At 35.0% G+C, this 21,209-nt stretch overlaps 1 protein-coding gene across 2 annotated transcripts in view; it reads right to left on the bottom strand.

Annotated features, from left to right (window-relative positions):
* Positions 1–21,209, bottom strand: part of ABCB7 (ATP binding cassette subfamily B member 7) — a 184,940-nt gene that overhangs the window by 30,745 nt on the left and 132,986 nt on the right. For both annotated transcript variants that reach the window (XM_047097817.1, XM_047097818.1), the window contains 10 exons: positions 13,716–13,848; positions 12,326–12,594; positions 11,597–11,685; positions 11,417–11,504; positions 10,378–10,552; positions 9,235–9,392; positions 8,511–8,674; positions 8,226–8,355; positions 4,988–5,159; positions 1,329–1,432 (listed from right to left, as the gene is read on the bottom strand). In XM_047097817.1, the coding sequence (XP_046953773.1) occupies positions 1,329–1,432; positions 4,988–5,159; positions 8,226–8,355; positions 8,511–8,674; positions 9,235–9,392; positions 10,378–10,552; positions 11,417–11,504; positions 11,597–11,685; positions 12,326–12,594; positions 13,716–13,848 (1,482 nt within the window). The remainder of the gene's footprint in view (positions 1–1,328; positions 1,433–4,987; positions 5,160–8,225; positions 8,356–8,510; positions 8,675–9,234; positions 9,393–10,377; positions 10,553–11,416; positions 11,505–11,596; positions 11,686–12,325; positions 12,595–13,715; positions 13,849–21,209) is intronic.

Below are 21,209 nucleotides of genomic sequence, written 5' to 3'. Positions count from 1 at the left end.
AATAGCAGTGTGGGGCTGGGCATATATCCAATGGCTCCCTAAAGTTATTTCTAAACATTGTATTTATTAAAGGAATAAAATGATCAAGAGTAGATGGTTACCCAGGAGACTAAAAATTACGTGCAGGGCCAACTCTAAGAAAAATTGTGATGTCTGTGGGGACTCATTGTCCTTATTCTCAAGAACTTAAGGTCTGACATCCTACTAAGTGCTCTGGACCTTTTAAAAAAGGCCCACTAAAATTTACCAAATCTTCTAGTAACTCATTCCCTTGGTGGGGAATTGTCTACTAGCTCCTATTGGGTTATACTCTGGAAGATAATAAAGCTACATGACTGTTAGGAATTATAATTTGTGGTAAATGTGAATGATACACTTTTAGGTATACAGTTCTTGTAAGCAGATTCCTATTTTGCCTATGAATGGGTGTGGTCCTGCTTAAGGTTCCCTTTAAATATAACAAATCCTCATGCTAAACAAGCCACTTAGATATTAAACTATTTTAAACATATGGCAGATCAAATAATATGCCCTGAAACTTAACTACACATGCAAATATTATGCTATACATGCTGTAAAGCTGAAATTAGGCATATGCTTCAACACTAGGTTTTTACTACATATTTGAGTAAAATGTAGGTGAATGGAGGTAACAGATAACATATGCCTATTTTCAGTTCTAGAGTAAGGGGATCCATTCACGAAATTGCCATTATTATTAAGACTTTCATATTTAATGCAAAGATGTTGTTATGAAGTATAATGTAGTTGCTGGGTAGTACCATGACATCAAGTGTCACAACATCTTGTGACTGCAAAACATCTTGGTGCTGCAAAACCTTTTTTGTGAAATGAATATAAATTTATACTACCACCACAGGCTGTGTGTGCCTGACTTGTACTATCAGTGAGTTGCTCCACAATAAGTGAAAGGCTTTCTGGTGTATACTGTCACAATAATTTACAAGACCTGTTTTCATGAGTGTTAAGTGGCAATGGCAGAAAGACTAAAATGTTTTTCCTTTGCAGCAGAGTAGGCAAGTCTTACAAGCTTTTCAAGAGGCAAGGATGATACAACAGTCACACGGTTCTAAAAGGAGACACTTTTGCAAATGGACTTAGCAATGTGATAGTTCAATGCAACTTAGCATTCTTGATAGTTATCAATACTTGCTATATAGGGGAAAAGGGCCAGGTATTTTGCTCTATACTACCTCCTACTGAAGTTCATTCAGAATACAAAAGAATGTAGCCATTTTACTGAAACTTCCAAGGAGAAAAGTTAAGCATTGAGAATTGAAGAGCATGGCATTTTCATCATCATTTACCTCTTCAGTAATTGAATCTAATGATGAAGTGGCTTCATCATAGAGAATGACTGGGGGGTCCTTCAAAATGGCTCTTGCAATTGCTACTCTTTGCTTTTCTCCTCCTGGTAAAGAAAAATTTAGTTTAAGGATATATAACATAACGACATTTTATGTTTCTAGTATTTCCATTGATCATAACCACCAAGTAATGCCTTTACATTTACCTCTACTCTGATCACTGTTCATTTTACTCAGTTTTAAGAGTCTAAGTTCATATATGATATCCTTTGACAAACTATACACTCTGCTCTGGAACATAAATATAATTCTGGATTCTGACTTTGTGGCAGGTAAAGAGAAAAAGAAGTAACAGCTTTGATTCCACAATTATTCCTCTCACCGTAAATATGCTCATTACATATGTTACTTTATATTACTTCCCAATTGACAGCATCTCAGAACAATTTCAATATTAGAGAACTAACAAAGACAAAACTAAATTCAATATCTGAAGCCTGGAATCTTGGAAAACACAAAACTGAATATCTAAATGTATTTCTTGGGGTGCCTGGGTGGCTCAGTCACTTAAAGTGTCTGACTCTTGATTTTGGCTCAGGTCATGATCTCATGGTTCGTGAATTTGAGTCCCACATCAGGCTCTGCACCGAGAGTGCAGAAACTGCTTGCCCTTCTCTCTCTCTCTCTCTCTGCCTCTCCCTTGTACCTTCTCTCTCTCTCTCTAAACAAACAAACAAACAAACAAACAAAGGGGCACCTGGGTGACTCAGTTGGTTAAACATCTGACTCTTGGTTTCAGCTTGGGTCATGATCTCATGGTTCACGAATTCAAGCCCTGCATCGGGCTCTGTGCTGGCAGCACGGAGCCTGCTTGGGATTCTGTCTCCCCCTCTCTCTGCCCCTCCTCTACTCACACTCTCTCTCTCTCTCAAAAATAAATAAATAAACATTTAAAATAAAACTTAAAACAAATAAAGAAATAAATTTATTTCTTAACAAAAAAGTACCATTCAGCCAGTATTCTTCTCAAGGATTTTTTCTGGAAGAAATTACTTTTATTGCACCCTTCAAAGTTAAAGGTATATACTCGATACCTCGTATTTCACCTTAGTTACTTGCTATGGTCTCTAGAAAAGCAGAATTTTAAAACAGAAAGGAACAGAGACCCAGAAAGGTTTACTGGGTTTAGTCAAGGTCACAGAGCAAATTCCAGTGGAATCTGGGCTAGACCTGACTCCCATGCCAATGCTCTTCCTATCATAATATGCAAGCCCATATTTATTCCTAAATATACTCTAGTGAAAACAAAGCAATCTTTTCTTCCCTTACTGGGAAGGGAAGTAGGTCTAAAGTCATCAATCTTACACAAAACTATAGTTGGAAATATAGAAGATGATGTTTTGCTGAATATGCCCCTCTTGGCTTCCTTTCTGTTATCCAGTAATTTATCAATGTCTGAACAAACTTGTATTTTTCAGCTTCAGTAACTTCTTCAAGAAGCAAGCTCCACCTATTTATTGGTACACTTTATATTTCTTCTGCAATTATTATTTCCAACCAGTAAAGGGAGCTCCTTATGTCTAATACTAGTACATAAGTGTATATTTATACTATCCACATTCTTCCCCATTCAATAAGATCAAAATTCTCCTACCAAAGCAGGCATCATGCCAGAACTATCTGCTTACCCACCTGGCAACTCAGTGGCAGAAAGCGCCTAAAAGAAGTAGATACTCAGAGGAAGGACTAGTTTAGACATGCCTCCCAAATTTCAAGCGGAAACCAACTCAGTTTCAATTCTATTCAATAGCATTTTGGAAATTGAAGAAGAAACATTTGTTTGTTCCCTACCATAAATATTAGCATAGACACTAAATAATACAAATGCTCATTCAGAGAGGTCTAGCTGTAAGGTGATGGGTATTAGGTAAGAATACAATTTCTTTAGCCATTCTTACTCCCAAAGGCATGCAGATAGGAAAAAATTGATTGGAAAATGGCATGTGGCATAACTATCTGAAGCAGTCATATATTGAGAGGCCTAGTTTATACTACGTGAAAACTTGTATATCTTTAGAATTAGGCAACTGGACAAATCATCTGGAGGTGGTCTGGTTAGCTGGACGCTACTACCATTAAGAGCAATGGTAAAGTATAAAGGGGGACTGGAATGATGTAAGTATCTTATACTATCAGGTGATAATAAAAAAAAAACACTACAGGGGCACCTGTGTGGCTCAGTCGGTTAAGCGTCCGACTTCAGCTCAGGTCATGATCTTGTGGTTTGTGAGTTTGAGCCCTGCATTGGGCTCTGTGCTGACAGCTCAGAGCCTGGAGCCTGCTTTGGATTTGGTGTCTCTCTCCCTCTTTGCCACTCCCCCACTCATACTCTCTGCCTCTCAAAAATAAACGTAAAAAAAATTAAAAACACTATAAACCAACCTAACTTGAAAACAATCTTTGCTTAACATTTCCTAAACCTAGATCAAAACTTTCTAATGGACTGTAAATTCCTTGAGAGCAAGTCTGTTTTTGCTTCATCTTTTTAACTCTTAAATCATTTAGCATATTAGCTTGTACATAGTATGTACCTAATCAATGTTGTGAATAAATGAAGCCAGTTTGTAATGAAAACGAATGGGGACTCATTAAAATTCATGGAGTATTCTTCATTTTCTTTTCGCCTCACCTCCATCCTTAATCTACGCATTTCCTCCCTAAATTAAACTAGAGTGGAGAATAAATGTAAAGGGTATATAGTGTGTTTATATGAGTTACAGTAATACTTTTAGGCATTAGATAGCATTACACTTCTGGAATTCAAATAATTTTTGGTGAAAAAATATTTTTATGGATCCTCCAAAAAAATTCAGTTTTTTTGTTAACGTTTATTTATTTTTGAGAGAGAGAGAGAGACAGAGCATGAATGGGGGAGGGGCAGAGAGAGAGGGAGACACAGAATTGGAAGCAGGCTCCAGGCTCTGAGCCACCAGCCCAGAGCCCGACGCGGGGCTTGAATTCACCGACCGTGAGATCGTGACATGAGCTGAAGTCGGATGCTTAACTGACTGAGCCACCCAGGTGCCCCAAAAATTCAGTTTTTATAAGATAATGATTATTACACCTAGAAATCTCATTATTAAACACTTAAATAGAAACCTACAAGCCCTAAAATTTACTTGATCACTGAACCAACAAGGACATGAAAATGAAGTTAACTGTAAAGAAACTACAGCAGTTAAGTATATCAAGTGTAAGGAAGTCTAAAGCATTGAAAACATCCCGTAACAAACTAGGAAATTATGATGAGATACACTATTTACTATAAAATTACTTTTCCCTACTCTTAGTACTTTCTCAGGTGAATAATGATCTTGGCTTTCCTTTAATATTAAAATTATGGATAATAAGTTAACACTGATCTGAGCACATATCAGTAATCTACTATTAAGTACTTACCGTTTGCAGCTGCAAGTGAAAACAAACAAAAAAAAAACATCTGCATGACTTGAGAAGTTATTTCCAACATGCTGAATTATTTGCAGTGATGGCTGAGACCTTGTTGAAAGTGACTGGATGAGCACTCGGTATGTACTCTGTCATTACATTTTCTAGAAAATGGCTCTACACAATGGGACAGATCTAAAATCTCTGATTACCTGAAAGTTTGAGTCCTCGTTCCCCTACTTGTGTATCATATCCATGTGGCATTCGAAGAATTGAATCATGGAGTCCAGCTAATTTTGCCACTGCATACACTTCCTCAGGTGAAGCATGGATGTTTCCATATAAGAGGTTGTAGTAAATAGTATTGTGGAAGAGGACAGCATCCTGGAGCAGATTTATGTATACATACATATACATGTATATTCATTATAAAAAATTCAAACAATTTAGTAAAGACATAAAGAGTAAAATATAACCCCTTTATCATCCCCCTCATCCTTGCAATCCCATTTCCCTCCCCACTACTAATCACCATGAACAATGTGTTGAGTATCAATCCAGATTTTTGATACATTTATATGCCATACACTTCTTTTTTCACATAGGGGAGTCATACTGTATCCATATAAATATATAATTTTATAAATTGCATTTTTCACTTAACATACCCTGGAAATTGTTCACATCAGTAATCCCACCTCACTGTTTTTAATAGTTGTATGATACTAACAATGTATTTATTTATTTCTCTATTGATAGACATTAATGTAGGTTCCAAATTTTTGCTACTACAATGTTGGAATAAAATAGCATTACATATAGGACTTTGTGCACTTGTGTATTTCTGTAAGAAGGATTCCTAGGAGTAGATTGATGAGTTAAAAGGGAAGCATACATTCATCCTTTGAGAGTACTGCCTGTCTTCCAAAATGCTCCAACAGTATACACACTTCAACCCATATTTTATGAGTTTGTCAGGTCCCTGTTTTCTCAACAGGCCTGCATATTAATAAGTTTCAGTTGTTGCTACTTTTGTGGGTAAAAATTTGCTTTTCGTTTAAATTAGCACTTCCCTAATTACTAATGAGGCTGAATATGTTATATGTTCCTCAGAAGCTTTTAAACTGGACACAGAAAACAAAGGATTTATACACTATAGATATTTTTTGGAGAAAGTTCACTGCAAGCATTCATTTGATATTTCATCTTATTCTGACTTAGTCTCTAAATGGTTGAAAGGCAACAGTTAGTAAAATGAAATAAAATGGCTCTATTACTTTACCTTAACCAAGATAATTAATATCTTCTTTAATATCACAATCAGCCCCAGAGTTTCAGGTATTACTTCAAATAATATTTTAAACATTTTAAGCCAACTACTAATATAAAAAAGTTCTTATATTGAGATGGTACTTAACCCCAATAAGCTTGAAGTTCTATAAAAAGAAAATACTTATTTTTAAACATTTCATATTCAGAAGAGTTAACAAATGCTATCTGGAAACTTTGAAAATTCAAAAAATATGGTAAAATAAAAATTAATTAAATAATCCATAATCCTATCGTGTAGTGATACCTGCTATTAACATTTGGTGTGTTTTCTCCTTTCTCCTCTACTTAACATGTATTCCTTTAATATTATAAAATTGAGATTTTATATTTTGCTTGGTATCCTCTTTTTCAACAAACTTTTATCTGAGTATTTTTCCATGACACTCAATATTCTTTACAAACAGCTCATTTATAAATGGCTTTTTGTCACTTGATTCTATGGTGATAATTTAACCATCTACTTATTGTGTTGGATATTTACACTGTTTTCAACTTCTGTTATTATAAATATGTTTTTAACTTCTGATATTAAAAATAATACTGTAATGAACATCTTTGCATATAAAAATCTGTTCACATCTCTGTTTATTTCCTTACTAAAACATCCTAGAGGCAGAATTATTGGAATAAAGGATTTGAATATTCTTCTGGCTCTTGCTGCTTGTCAGGAAAGCTGTATACTTACACCAGACAAACACCAGACTAGCCATTTTACACAGCCTTGCCCAAACTGCACATTATGAATTCTAAAATCATTGCTGACAGGTGAAAAATGGTATCCCACTGTTGATTTAATTTACATTGGTAAGGCCTCCAGTAAGGATCAGCATCTTTTTATTAACCATATATATTTTCACTTGATAAACAGTTTAGGTTAGTGTTTCTCAACATAAAGTCTATTATGAATTATCTATATCAGAATCATGTAGGAAGCATATTCAAAAATGCAGGGTTCTGGGCCCCACACAGCCTTCCTAAACTAGAATTAAGGTGTGTGAAAGAGCTGGAATTTCAATAATCTCCCTAGGTGATTCATGCACACTAACATTTGGGATTCTCAGTGAAAAAGAGGGAGGACGGGGCAGAGTGGCATATGTCAGATCACTTACAGACCTTTTATAAGCTACATATCCCTGTCTGATCCCTTTCTTACAGTTCTCCTAGGAGTTTAATTCAGATTCTAGTCTGAAACTAGTTTCCGGGTCTCTCTGTTGGCTTTTAGCATAAGAAAAATTTACATCCTATAAGGCATCCTTGTCTTCTCAGATTTTGCTCAGAATTTATTTTTCCCCTGAAGTCATTCAACAAATATTTGTTAAATGCTTGCTATGGGTCAGGCACTATAGGTGGTTCTAAGAAGTCAGTGGTAAACAAGGCATAAACATGGAAGCAGATAACCAAACTGCTTTTCTAAGTTTTATAAATTCACTACGTTGGGGTACCGGGGTGGTTCAGTCGGTTAAGCGTCCGACATTGGCTCAGGTAATGATCTCACGGTTTTTGAGTTTGAGCCCCCCAACTGGGCTCCGTGCTGACAGCTCAGAGCCTGGAGCCTGCTTTGGATCTGGGTCTCCCTCTCTCTCTGCCGCTCCCCCTCTCGTACTCTATCTCTCTCTCAAAATTAGATATTAAAGAAAATTTTATAAATAAATAAATTTACTATGTCAAAAACTGTTCAAAATTATAGTAATAGCTTTAAATTACTGAGCATTACGTGATGGATACTGTGCTTAGTGCTTTATAGATATTGTCTCTAATCCATAAAAATTCTATCCCATAAGACAGATGGTTATTATCCTTACTTTAAAGATAAACTGAGGACCAAGACCACAGAACTTACAAGGGTTAGAGTTAAGGTTAGAATCCATATCTGTCTGATTCTAGTCTGGGCTCTTTCCATTATATTATGCTATCTTTCTAAGATCTAAAAAAATTTTTTCCATCATTCAGATTTTTCATTCACATTTTTTTAAGGCTTTTTGGTAACCGAATTTACCTGTAGGGTCTAATGCTTCCTACTTAGTTAGCAATATACTCTTTGGATTCAAATTATTCTAACAAAAATCTACCAACCCAGTAAGTTTTTCCCCAAATAGGTTTTCTTCCTTTTTTAAATACCTGAGGTACTACTCCCACTGCCCGCCGAAGGCTTTCCAGGCTCACATCTTGTATATTTTGACCAGCGAGGTAAATGTTACCCTTTTGAGGCTCATAGAAGCGAAACAACAGCCTTACTATTGTGCTTTTTCTGAAATTGAAGACAAAGAAAGGTTAATTAGCTCTTACTGGCATTAGGGAATCCCTGTTTTAAACCACTGTAATCATTTTATGATAAAGAAAAAATATTACATTGGGAATCATCAATCAATGATGTAGAATTTTATAAATAACTAAATTACCCACCCTGACCCACTACCTCCTACAATGGCCACTTTCTTTCCTGCAGGGACTTCAAAAGATACTCCATCAAGGACTTTCTGCCCCTCAACATATTCAAAATGCACATTATCAAAGACCACCGTAGATGTCTGTGGTGTGATCTGAATGGGAGATGCCATTGCCTTGTCCTAGTAGGGAAGAGAAAAAAAGCCACTTTATATACCATGTAGACTACAGCTATGTAGACAATTTTCTAATTCACAGAAAAAGGGAAAAAATGGGGAAAAAGGAGGTTTATAAGTAGTGTTAGACCACTTCCAAGCATGCTTTTAAAGTTTTTTTTTTTTACTTCTCACTAAGGTCAAGAACTCCTAAATGTTTTGATTTTTGAGCAATTTTGGGGGGCAGGTAGAGGGATGGTGGGCAGGGGAGTAAGGAAGTTTAGGACATGAGGAAAGGCAATCACACATTTTATACCATTATTAGCAAAAGTAAATCAGGTGCAAGTACAAATAACTCAAGTTAACAAAATTTAGCTTCTAGGTATAATATTCTTTGCTAACATTGTAAGGTTTCTAAACATGGAAGTAAAAGCTATAACAACCTCTTAATACACATCATAGCCCCAATTCCTGCAAAAAAGAAACTGGTTTGCTAACATGGTGATGTAAGAATATTCCCTTAGAATAATCCTATTAATGGGATGATGCTCACATGCTGTTTAAAAGGTACTAAATAGATTACTTACTTTAATTCGAGTGTCTACTTTGAGTAGAGTAAACAAGGTGTTCATATCTATCAGTGCTTGTCTAGTTTCTCTATATACAGTCCCCAGAAAGTTAAGGGGCAATGAAAGTTGAAAAAGCAGTCCATTCACCATTACTAGATCTCCAACAGTAAGGGTACCTTAATATGTAGTTGAGAGAAGAAAAAAAAGGTATTTTAGATGTTATAAACTTTTCCCGCTTAAGATAGAGAAGTTTATTAGTCTGGAATATAATATTCTATAACTAAAATAAATTTTAAAATTTTATGCTATAATTTTCATAGCATAAAATGTACATAACCAGTAACTCTTAAGGTCTATGAAAATTTAAAAGCATTTTAATTCATGATTTAGCAATATAGAGAACTTGATATAAGTGGAATGGGAACCACCTACCCATACACTATACATAATATACGCACACAATAAAAGAATGGTTTAAGTGAAGATAGAAATGGATGGCTAAATATCTCTCTCCTTTCTTCCTAAGACACTAGCAAGTTTCTTTGCAATGTGAAATAGAAAAAAAAATTTTTTAAGTATATATTAAAAATTGAAACAAATGGGTATCATGATTGGGAATGATAAACCATATATTAAGGTCACAGTGAATGAATAAATCTTAACTGAGTGGGCAGATTACAGAAAAGAGGCAGAGACATTATTTACTTTTGAAATGTTTTGCAAATGTAAAATTAATAGAAAGATTAAAATGTAACTTGTAATTGTAAAAAGAATGTGTGGTGCATTTTAGTCCTTTGGACTAAACACTAAATTAATTACATTGCTTTCCAGGTCTACAAGAGAAATTAGAAATATCAGATGCTAAAAAAAGAATTTACTCCTGAAAGAATCAATATGTAGCCTCACAAAATGGATAAACAGTAGTTCTAATTAATGAGGGAGCTAGCGCTAAACTTGTAGTGTCAAACAAAAGGAAGTTAAAAAAAAACATTATTATACAAAAACACATTCTGATATAAAAAGGAAAGTAATCCAAGGATGTTAAAGCACTTTATTGAATATGCTTTATAACTAAGACTAATATATACATTCCTTTCATCAATCCTTATTTATAAAGGTTAAGAAAAACATCTATAAATGTGAAAACTGCAGATCCATTACCTGCCACGATTCCCTGACTGGCGAGCACCATAATAGCCGTTAACCCAACACTGAAAATAGCACTTTGACCAAAGTTCAGCATAGCCAGAGTAGAGGTACTTTTCAGTGAAGCAGTCTCATATGTCTTCAGAAATCTATCATATCTTTGTGCTTCATAGTTCTCATTATTAAAATACTACAAAATATACAAAAATAGTTATTACATGCAAGTACAATTATAATTTTTCTCTTAAGTGATTAGTATCCTTTTCATCAGACTTTATGTATGGATTCAATTTTGTATTGACATACTCCACTTTAAAAACTTTCAATACATTGAGCCATGGTACTCCTGCAGTTTTCCACAATGAACTATATTTGAAAAGTCCATAAAATTCATCGCATATTTACTGAAGGCCTGGTTAATTTAAACCCAGATCTAAAAAAAAGTGTTAATGGCACTTCCTTTACAAAGCTTTCTTCCCCTGATCCTCTGAGACTGAACTGACAGTTCTCATTGCCCCCACCACTTCATGCTTTCTTTTGTAGTCAACTGCATACTTAACTATAATTCTCCCAATTTATGGGACTTAATTCTGGGAGGGCAAGCCTTTTATCAATCATTTTTACCACACTTCCCCATCACAGGACTTAGTGTAGTGCTTTGGACACAAGAACCATTCAGGAATATTTGTTAAATGGAAAAATGGACACATAAATGAGAATTAATGAAAATCACTATATGCTAGGTCCTCTGAGGGACAGTCAAGACCTTACATGTCAGTTTGATTAGCTTAGTGTTAATTCTGAATCAAGATGCTAAATATACTCATCACTTACAAATTAATTCAGAAGGTAAAATTCTGATGTTGCCACACAAAAACTGAGGTGGAAAGAGAGAATTTCCAAATAAAGAAAAATAATAAAGTACAATTGTTTCATCACACTTAGAGATCCTATCCTAATCTGAAGCTCTAACTTACAGCACCTATTCAGCTAAATGGCAGAACAAATCTCTGTGCAGTGTGAAAGGGAGAGGAAGTATAATTAAACATATTACCTTCACAGTTTCATAATTCAGCAGTGAGTCTATGGCAGCATTACCTGCATCATTATCTGCTTTGTTCATCTCTATTCTAAATCTAGTTCTGTAAGACAAAGATTCACATAGGCATGAAATTTTTGCTATGTAAATGTAACTAATTTCTGAACCTTAACTGGCCTCTAGGAAATACTTTACCTCCACCGTGTAACAGCAACTGTGAATGCTGTGTATGCACCAAGTGTCCCGAGGGTTACTAATGCAAACTGGGCACCACATCTATAATACTGGAGAAGGCAAAATAAGAAATGATAAACAGTCACTGTTCTTGCAAATAGCTTATAATATGTAACAGCAAATATTAATCAAAAGATTTTAATAGAAATATGTTGATGGGAATTGTATAAATAAATAATTTTGTGAGAAATCAAATACCTTAGAAAAGCTATTTTAGGTAACAAGGGAAGAAAGCCAAACTACACTTGCCACATTGATACTACCGTCATATGCTAGGATAAAAATAATGCAATAAGCCTTAAGAGGAATAAAACGTATATATACAGTCTTAATTACAAAATATGAAATTGCTTAAATGTTACAAATGGTGAATAAAAATCTAGATAATCTGAGTATACCAGTCCAAAGTCATATACAAAAATCTCTATTAACAAAAAAATTACAAGCACTAGTTAAATGACTGATCTATGTGTAGAAGTGACCAGCTCTTTACAATAACAACATGATAAAGATTTTGGATGGTCCCTTGAAACTTGTAGCAAAATAATTAAATGAACTGCATAATCCTTCTGATACCATGGAATTTTGCTTTCAAACCATGAGCATTCAATAGCACTACAGCTTCCAGTACTAAATAGCTTCCAATGAGAATGTAAGATAAAAGCTTGTTATGAAAAATTTTTTACTTACCAAAATACCACTGACAAGAGTCACCTCGAACATGATGGGAAGAAGATTAAATACTAAAGCACTCAGGACAAAACTGATACCCCTTGTCCCTCTGTCAATAGCTTTTGATAAAGCTCCTGTCTGTCTACTTAGATGGAAAGCCAGATCCAGGTTGTGAAGATGGAGGAAGACATTTCTGGCTATTCTTCGGATTGAATTTTGGGCTACCTTGCCAAATACTGCATTTCGAACTTCATTAAAAAAGGCAGCTCCAGCTCTTGATACACCATCTGACAAGACATTCAAAAGAAAAAATGGGATGTGAAAACATTCGAATCATAGGAGTGTAAAAATGATAAACATATGGCAAGTAAGAAAGTGTTTACACAATAAATGAATACATCACAGAATACTTCCATTAAAAGAAACCTAGAAAGAAAGCATCTAGCCTAGTGAGTACCAATCCTTCCACCACCCTGAATCCCTTTCAGTGTTATTTTCCTCTATAAACTCCAGATGATGAAAGATTTTTTCCAACTAAATACTTGTTTTTAATTTTCAAAAATTTAATGTTTTTATTTATTTTTGAGAGACAGACAGCGTGCTAGTGGGGGAGGGGTAGAGAGAGAGGGAGAGCGCTGTCGCACAGAGCCTGACGTGGGGCTTGAACTCATGGACTGTGAGATCATGACCTGAGCTAAGTCAGATGCTTAACTGACTGAGCCACCCAGGTACCCCTCCAACTAAATACTTTTAATAAGTAGCACCCCACATGGCCTTATTGTGGATAAATTTACAATATCTGTACAGGTTTTTTTTTGATCTAATCCAATTCCCCCAAATAACAAATGATAAAATCGAGATCCTGAAAAATCAAGTGCCTTGACTAAAGCATGCCCCCATTCAAACCTCCTGAGTCTCATAAAGTGTCTTTTCTAATGCAGGAGTAAACAAAGCAACATATTGTGTTCTTTAAAAATGGTAAATGTGTCAAGGCTCTTGAATGTAACTTAATGAAGCATTAATATACATATAGCATTATTTAGCTATTTCCCATTAAGCAGTTAACAACAATAACAAGAAAATAACTAGCCTTATTTTTAGGAATCTTATTAACAATTATTAGAAGTGGTAATTATGAATTTATTATTAACTATTAGAAGTGGTAATTATGAATTTAATATCTTATTTCATGTTATATTTTTCTAGAACTTAAAAAATGAGACTGTTTTTACAGAATTTTAGAAAACGTAAAGAATTTTTTTAAACTACCTATCAAAAATCATATGTAAAACGATAAACATCCAAAATGCTAACTTGTGTTTGTGGTAAAAAGGTCATCTGCTCAAATATGATGAAACCCTCTTGAAGAAAGTCAACACCTGTAGATAGATTAAAGAATCAAACATACAGCCAATCAGAACTGCCGTTGCCATGGTTGCAACTGTATTTGGTGCATCACTCAGGTTCAGCATGTTTCCCGACATCTGGTTGAGGCTGTCTACAGCATATTTAAACATGAAGGGAACCACAATATTCATGGCCTAAAAATATAAAAGCAATTACCCATCATATACAAAATATTTTCTAAAAGTACAAGTATTTACCTTAAATTAGTGTTTATGGGAATGTTTAGATATTAATCATTTACTAGTATTGAAATGATTTTCCTAGTTTATAAAGATAAAATCTTTGGTATTGGAGAGCTGTCATTTCAGGATTCCTACCTCACACTGACTCATGTTAATATTAATTTATAACTTACGTGCATTAGTCAAATGCTTGGGCCTCCATGAAATAATCCCTGATCATTTACTCAAAATGCTCTCTCCATTATCTGAAATCCTACAGAGCTTCTTGCACTTAAGGCAAACTGCCTTATATGATAGTTCTTTATGTATATATATATATATATATATATATACACATATATCTTCATCATACATACATATTCAATCAAATATGTAAAATTATTTGTTCACCAAAATAATAGTAAAACTAAAATTATATAGCAAAAAAGTATCTCAAAAGCAATAAATTACAAGTATCTCTGTGGCTGATTCACCATTGGGGGAAAAAAAAAACATACACACATAACACTGATAGATCTATTTGCCCCACAAAAAGATTCCTTTGTTCAGAGAATAGGTGGGGGAATTAGTGAAACAGATGAAGGGAATTAAGAGATACAAACTTCTAGTTACAAAATAAGTAAGTCACAGAGATGAAAAGTACAGCATAAGAAATATAATCAATAATATTGTAATAATGTTGTATGGTGACTACATTTATTGTCGTGAGCACTGAGTAATGTATACAATTACTGAATCACTGTATCATATACCTGAAACTAATATGACATTGTATGTCAACTATAATTCAATAATAAAAATTTAAAAAGATTCCTTTGCTCCAATACTAAAGAAAACCCACTAAATACCAAACTAAGCTTTTAAAAACCAACCTATTTCTCCATGAGAATATACCAAAAAATATGAAAACTATGGGTATAATGCTTTCATATGTTCAAGGCAAATATTCAATCACTCACATTTCACATTTTCTGCAAGGTTACAGTATCAAATACACCAACTATCATTTAAGAATAGAAAACTGATTAGAATGCCAAAGCTTTAAAGAAATTAAATTCATATACAATAACATGTGAAAGCAATTTTGTTAGGCTTACCAAAAACAATGAAATCCCACCCCTTGTAAACATTCCATTTAAAGTATTGTCAACAAGCCTAAGTTTAGCTGACAACTGACAGGAGCTATGTAAATCTTACCAACCAAGATTTTGAAGTAAAGTATACAAGTGTCCTAGCAACCAAGCAGGTACTCTCATTCAATAATATCATTAAAATACACAGCAGATGTTGGAACACTTTTAAGAATGAAACAGTATGGGATAAATTGCTTAAAGTTTTTTCTGACTTCTAAAATATAATCTAATACAATAGCAAGTTTCAAGTATGACAAAATTGTCGATTCTGAATTCTATATAATCATATAATCTCAAGCTCTTGCTTCTGCTTGAAACGGCCTACCTGCCAGATTTACCTACCTCTCCATTCTTCAAAACCCACTCTGAATACCATTCCCTTCTCTGAAACTTGCAGCCCATGTGACATTCTTCCGATTTTCCAACTCCTCTTTTTGATAGTTTATACATCAGTATCTATCATTTTTATTACATATTTATCATTCACATTCTAGGAGCAATGTGCATGGATATACTGGCTTCTCAACCTCAGTTCACAAACCTTTTGTGGCAAACAAACATTTTGTGAACAATACCTACAGGAATCAGGTATGGTGCTATGTACCTTCACAAAGGTAAAATCTGAATGAAATAACAATTCCATTAAATAGATATCCGTGTAACTGAGGAAACTCAGGTTCCATGAGGTTTAATAACTTGTCTGGGAAGCAGCAGAGCTGGGATTAAAATCCAAGACTGACTTGAAATTCAGAATTTTCTTCTAGTATAGCATAGCCATATTAGCAGCTCATAAAGCAAGAGACCATATTATTTTACTACATTTGCACCCTAAAGTGGATGCTCTCATATGTGCTGTTGAAACCAGCTATAAAGTATGACACAAATAATTTCAACAAATCATAGCTGATTCCAGGGTTTCCATATAATAAGACCACATCCCCTCACTTGCATTCCAATACAATTTCTTGAGTGGGAGAAAAAGTGATAGTTACAGCTAGCACGCAATTCTCATAACTTACAGCCTATTATATCTTTGCCACAGCCAGAGTACATAGTGACCAAAACTAATTAATGTATCACCAAGAAAGTTGTGTAATTTTACTTTCTTGAAAATGTGTTTGGGTTGGTCAAATATGTGAGCATCTTCAATTTTTTTTTAACATTGATTCATTTTTTGAGAGACAGAGAGAGACAGAGTGTGAGCGGGGAAGGGACAGAGAAAGAGGGAGACACAGAATCCGAAGCAGGCTCCAGGCTCTCAGCTGTCAGCACAGAGCCCCATGCAGGGCTTGAATCCACGGACTACGAGATCATGACCTGAGCCAAAGTCAGATGCTTAACCGACTGAGTCACCCAGGCGCCCCAGGAGCATCTTTGTAATATGAATGTCATCTGTCCTGTATTTTTATTGGCAGAAAAAAGGCAGTTAGCATAATGCTAAGAACATAGTACTATCTCTAATAATAATTGTTAATTACTTCCAGTTCTCCCAAAAACGTAATTTTAGAAAGGAAAGAAATAAAAAACACAAAAGAAATGGAAAGGATTATATTATGTGTAGATATTTTTATTAGTACATGTGTATTGGCTGCACTGGCCTTGTGATATTTTGAGCATGGGGAGGGTGACAAATATGGGTTTTCCCTAATACTCTGCTTTCACTAGAACTACACTTAAACCATTTCAGAGAAATGTGAATTTTCTAAAAACATTTTCTTTTGAAACAATTGTAGACTCACAGAAATTTGCAAAAGTAGTACAAAGAGACTCGACACTTCACTCAGCATCTCCTAATGATGGCATCTGATATAGCTACAGTTCAATATCAAGACCAAAAATGTACATTGGCTCATTACTGTTAACTAGACTACAGAACTCACTCAGCTTTTACCATATTTAAATATGTATTCAGTTTCTACCATATTTAAATGTGTATTCATGTATGTGTGTGGTTTGTATGTATTACCAAATGGTCCTATGCCATTTTATCCCATGTTCAGATGCATGTAACAATCACCACAGTCAAGATACAGAACTACCCCATCACAACAAAAGAAATCTCTTGTGCTACAGTTCTTTATATTCACTCCCACCCCACCTCCCCCGACATCTCAGTCCCTGTCCCCTGGCAAGCACTAATCTGTTCTTGATCTTTATAGTTTAGTAATTTTAAGAATATTATATACATGGAATAATATAATTTGTAATCTTTTGAGATCGACCTGTTTTTTTTTCTCAGTGTAACGCCCTGGAAGTTGATCAAGGATGATGCATGCATCAATATCTCATCTTTTACAGCTAAGTACTATTCCATGGATGTACCCAATTTATTCAACCATTCATCCCTGAAGGATATTTTGGTTGTTTCTAGTTTTGGACTACAAATAAAAAGATGCTTTGGAAATTTTCATACAGGTGATCATAAGTTTTCACTTCTCTAGGATAAATGCCCAAGAGTACAACTGCTAAGTCTGCACTGAACTTTTTAGGCAACTGTCATGCCCTTTCTGAGTGGCTGTACCATTTTACATTCCCACCAGTAAAGTATGAGTGATCCAATTCCTCCACATCCTCACCAACATTTGATATCATCACTATTTTTTATTTTGAAACTATTTTAATAAATGTATAGTGATATCTTGTGGTTTTAATTTGTTTCCGTTACAGCAATGATGTTGAACATCTTTTCATATTTTGATTTTCCACCCATATATCCTCTTCTGTAAAATATCTGTTTGCGTCTTTTGCAAATTTTAGAACTGGGTTGTTTTTTTGTTTTTGCTATTGAATTTTAAAGTTCTTTATATATATTCTAGATATAGAGGTCTTTCCTGGATATGTGATTTGTAAAAATTTTCTGCTAGTGTGTAGTTTGTCTTTCATCCTACTGAGAAGTCTGAACTACCCCACCTAGCAGTCAGGAGGGGTTCCTTCCTTTAGGAGTCAGTGGAGGTGAAGGTAAGAACCTGTACTTTCAACCCCACCTGCAGTAATGAGGCAACACTCCATCCTCACTGGAACAGTGTCACAGGAGGCCTCCTAACAAACAAAAGATTTTTAAAAGATCCAGAATCTTATAGCATAATACCCAAAATATCTGGATTTCAATAAAAAAAAAAATCACTCCTTATACCAAGGACTACTAAGATATCAACTTGAAATAAGAAAATACAATCAACAGACATAAATATTAGAACTATCTGATGAGGATTTCAAAATAGCCATCATAAAAGTGTTTCAATGGGGCACCTGGGTGGCTCAGTCAGTTAAGTGTCTGACTTCAGCTCAGGTCATGATCTCACCATCCATGAGTTTGAGCCCTGCATCGGGCTCTGTGCTGACAGCGCACAGCCTGGAGCTGCTTCAGATTCTGTGTCTCCCTCTCTCTGCCCCTCCCCCACTCATGCACGCGTGTGCCTCTCTCGCTCTCAAAAATAAATAAACATTAAAAAATATAAAAGTGCTTCAAGGAGCATTTATGAACATGCTTCAAACATCAAAATATATAATGTCTCAGGAGATAAACAGAGGACATAAAGAAGAACCAAATGAAAAATCTGGAAGTGGAAAGTAAATGACAGAATTTAAAAAAATCTGAATGGATGGGCTCCGTGGCAGAATGGAGAGGACAAAGGAGAGAATCAGTCAACATGAAGACAGAACAATAAAATTTACTGAATATGAACAACAGAGAGAAAACACTAAAAAGGGGCAGGAGGGTTCTATGGGACACTCAGGGATCTATGGGACTATAAAAAAAAAAAAAAATCACTCCTTTTTAGAGTCCCAGAAGAATAGGAAAGTGTGAAGCTGGAAAAAGTATTCAAAGAAATAATGGCTAAAAATTCCCCAAATTTGGCAGAAGACATAAACTTACAGATTCAAGAAGCTGAGCAACCTCCCCTCCAAACAGGGAAAATCCAAAGAAATTAAATTTTAGAACATGAGAGAGTGTGAGCTGGAGACAGGGGCAGAGGAAGAGAGAGAGAGAATCTTAAGCAGGCTTCATGCTCAGCACAGAGCCCGATGTGGGCTCGATCCCATGACCTGAGGTCACGACTCAAGCTGAAATCAAGAGTCAAATGCTTAACCAACTGAGTCACCCAGGTGCCCCTCAAGATACATTATAACTAAAATTCTGAAAGCTGAAAACAAATTTAAAAATCTTAAAAGAAGCTACACAAAAACAATACATTATATATAGGGGGGGGAAACAATTTGAAGAAATCAGATTTCCAGGGAGGCCAGCAGGAAGTGTCAAAACATTTTTCAAGTGGTAAAAGAAAAGAACTGTCAAGTTAGAATCCTATAACTAGCAAAATGAGCTTTCAAGAATAAAAGGCATATCACAATGTTCTCAGGTTAAGGAACACTAAAAATTAGTCACCAGTAGACCTCCTCTAAAAGAACTGCTACAGGGGAGCACCTGGGTGCCTCAGATGGTTAAGTGGATGACTCTTCATCTTGGCTCATGGTTTGTGAGATCGAGTCCCATGTTGGGCTCTGTGCTGACAGCACGGAGCCTACTTGGGAATCTTTCTCTCCCTCTCTCTCTGCCCCTTCCCTGCTCATTCCCCCCCACCTCTCTTAAAAGAAATAAATAAACTTAAAAAAAAAATAACTGCTAAAGAAAAGTCTTCATACATATGGGAAATAGAAGCAGAAGGAAATCTGGAACATCAGGAATGAAGAAAAACCAACAGAAATAGTAAATATCTGTGCAAATATAGTAGCCTATTCTCTTAAGTTCTTTAAAATATGTTTGGTGGACAAAAGCAAAAGTTAAATCATTGACCATGGGGTTTTCAATGTATACAGATATAATACATAAGATAACTGTAAACATAAGGGGGGAAGGTAAAGTGACTTATAGGGCATAGTAAGGTTTTTACATTCCACTTGACATGGTAAAATATTGATTCTAAGTAAGCTGTGAAAAGTTAAGTACCACTATTGTAATTCGTAGAGTAACTGCAAAAAAAAATTACACAAAGAGATAGGCTAAAAGGTACAAAAGATAAATTAAAACGGGATAGTAAAATGTATTTAAGTAACACAAAAGATAGCAGGAAAGGTGAAATAGAGTAAGAAAGAGGAAACTGGCAAAAATAAAATAAAATGATAGACCAAACTCCAAATATATCAATACTTACCAATATAATTATCAACATATAATGACCAATGTAAATACATAATTATTAATGTATCAATATGCTAGCAATGAACAACTGGAAACCAACATTAAAAAAAAATTACAATCCCCCTCCCCCCAAAAAGAAATCCCTAAGTATAAACCTAACCCAGGGTTTCTCAATCTTCAGCACTATGGACATTCTGGGTTAAATAATTCTTTTTTATGGGAAGAAATATTCTGTGCACTTTAGGATGTTTAGTAGTATCCCTAACTTCTACCTACTACATGCTAGTGACACACTCATCCTCAACTGTGACCATCACTAATGTCTCCAGATAGTGCCAAATATCCCTCAAGAGCAAAATCACCTCTGGCTGGAAACCAATGGTCTAATCAAACATGTTCAGTGTCTGTATGCTGAAAGCTATAAATGCAGATGAAATAAAACAAAGGAAATTCAAGTAAATGGAGAGAGATTCTATGTTCACTGACTAGAAGACTCAATATAGTAGGGATGTCAATTTTCCCCAAATTGGTCTAGAGATTTAATAATCCATTTAAAAGTCCTATATGGCTTCTTTGTAGGTACAGACAAGATTACTCTAAAATTATATATACAGATAAAGAAATTAGAATAGCCAAAACAATTTTAAAAAGAAAAACGTTGGAAGAATCTATCTTTATGCCTTAAGAGAAAGCTACAACAGTGAAGTCAATGTGGTGTTGATGAATGGAGAAACACATCCACATTGATCAATGGACAAGAACAGAATACAGAAAAAGATGATTACATAGAGAGAGAGAGAATAATGGCTCCCTAAAATCTTCATCTACTAATGTACTAATCTCCAGAACCTGTGAAGAGGATACCTTACATGGCAAAACAAACTTTGCAAATGTGATTAAATGAGAATATGAGCTGGGGAGAGTATCCTGAATTATCTGGGTGGGCCAAGTGTAATCAAGAGGGTCCTTATGAGAAGGAGGTGGGGGGGGGTCAAAGTCAAGAGAAAAGATAGGAATACGGAGGCCAAGAGTCAGAGTCA

Source organism: Lynx rufus, unplaced genomic scaffold, assembly GCF_022079265.1.
Source record: "Lynx rufus isolate CCGP_SWC_20201006 ecotype Redwood Valley unplaced genomic scaffold, mLynRuf1.p SCAF_42, whole genome shotgun sequence".
In the NCBI taxonomy this organism is placed as follows: Eukaryota; Metazoa; Chordata; class Mammalia; order Carnivora; family Felidae; genus Lynx; species Lynx rufus.
The sequence above is the reverse complement of the archived record's forward strand: the minus strand, read 5'-3'. Positions and strand labels throughout refer to the sequence as shown.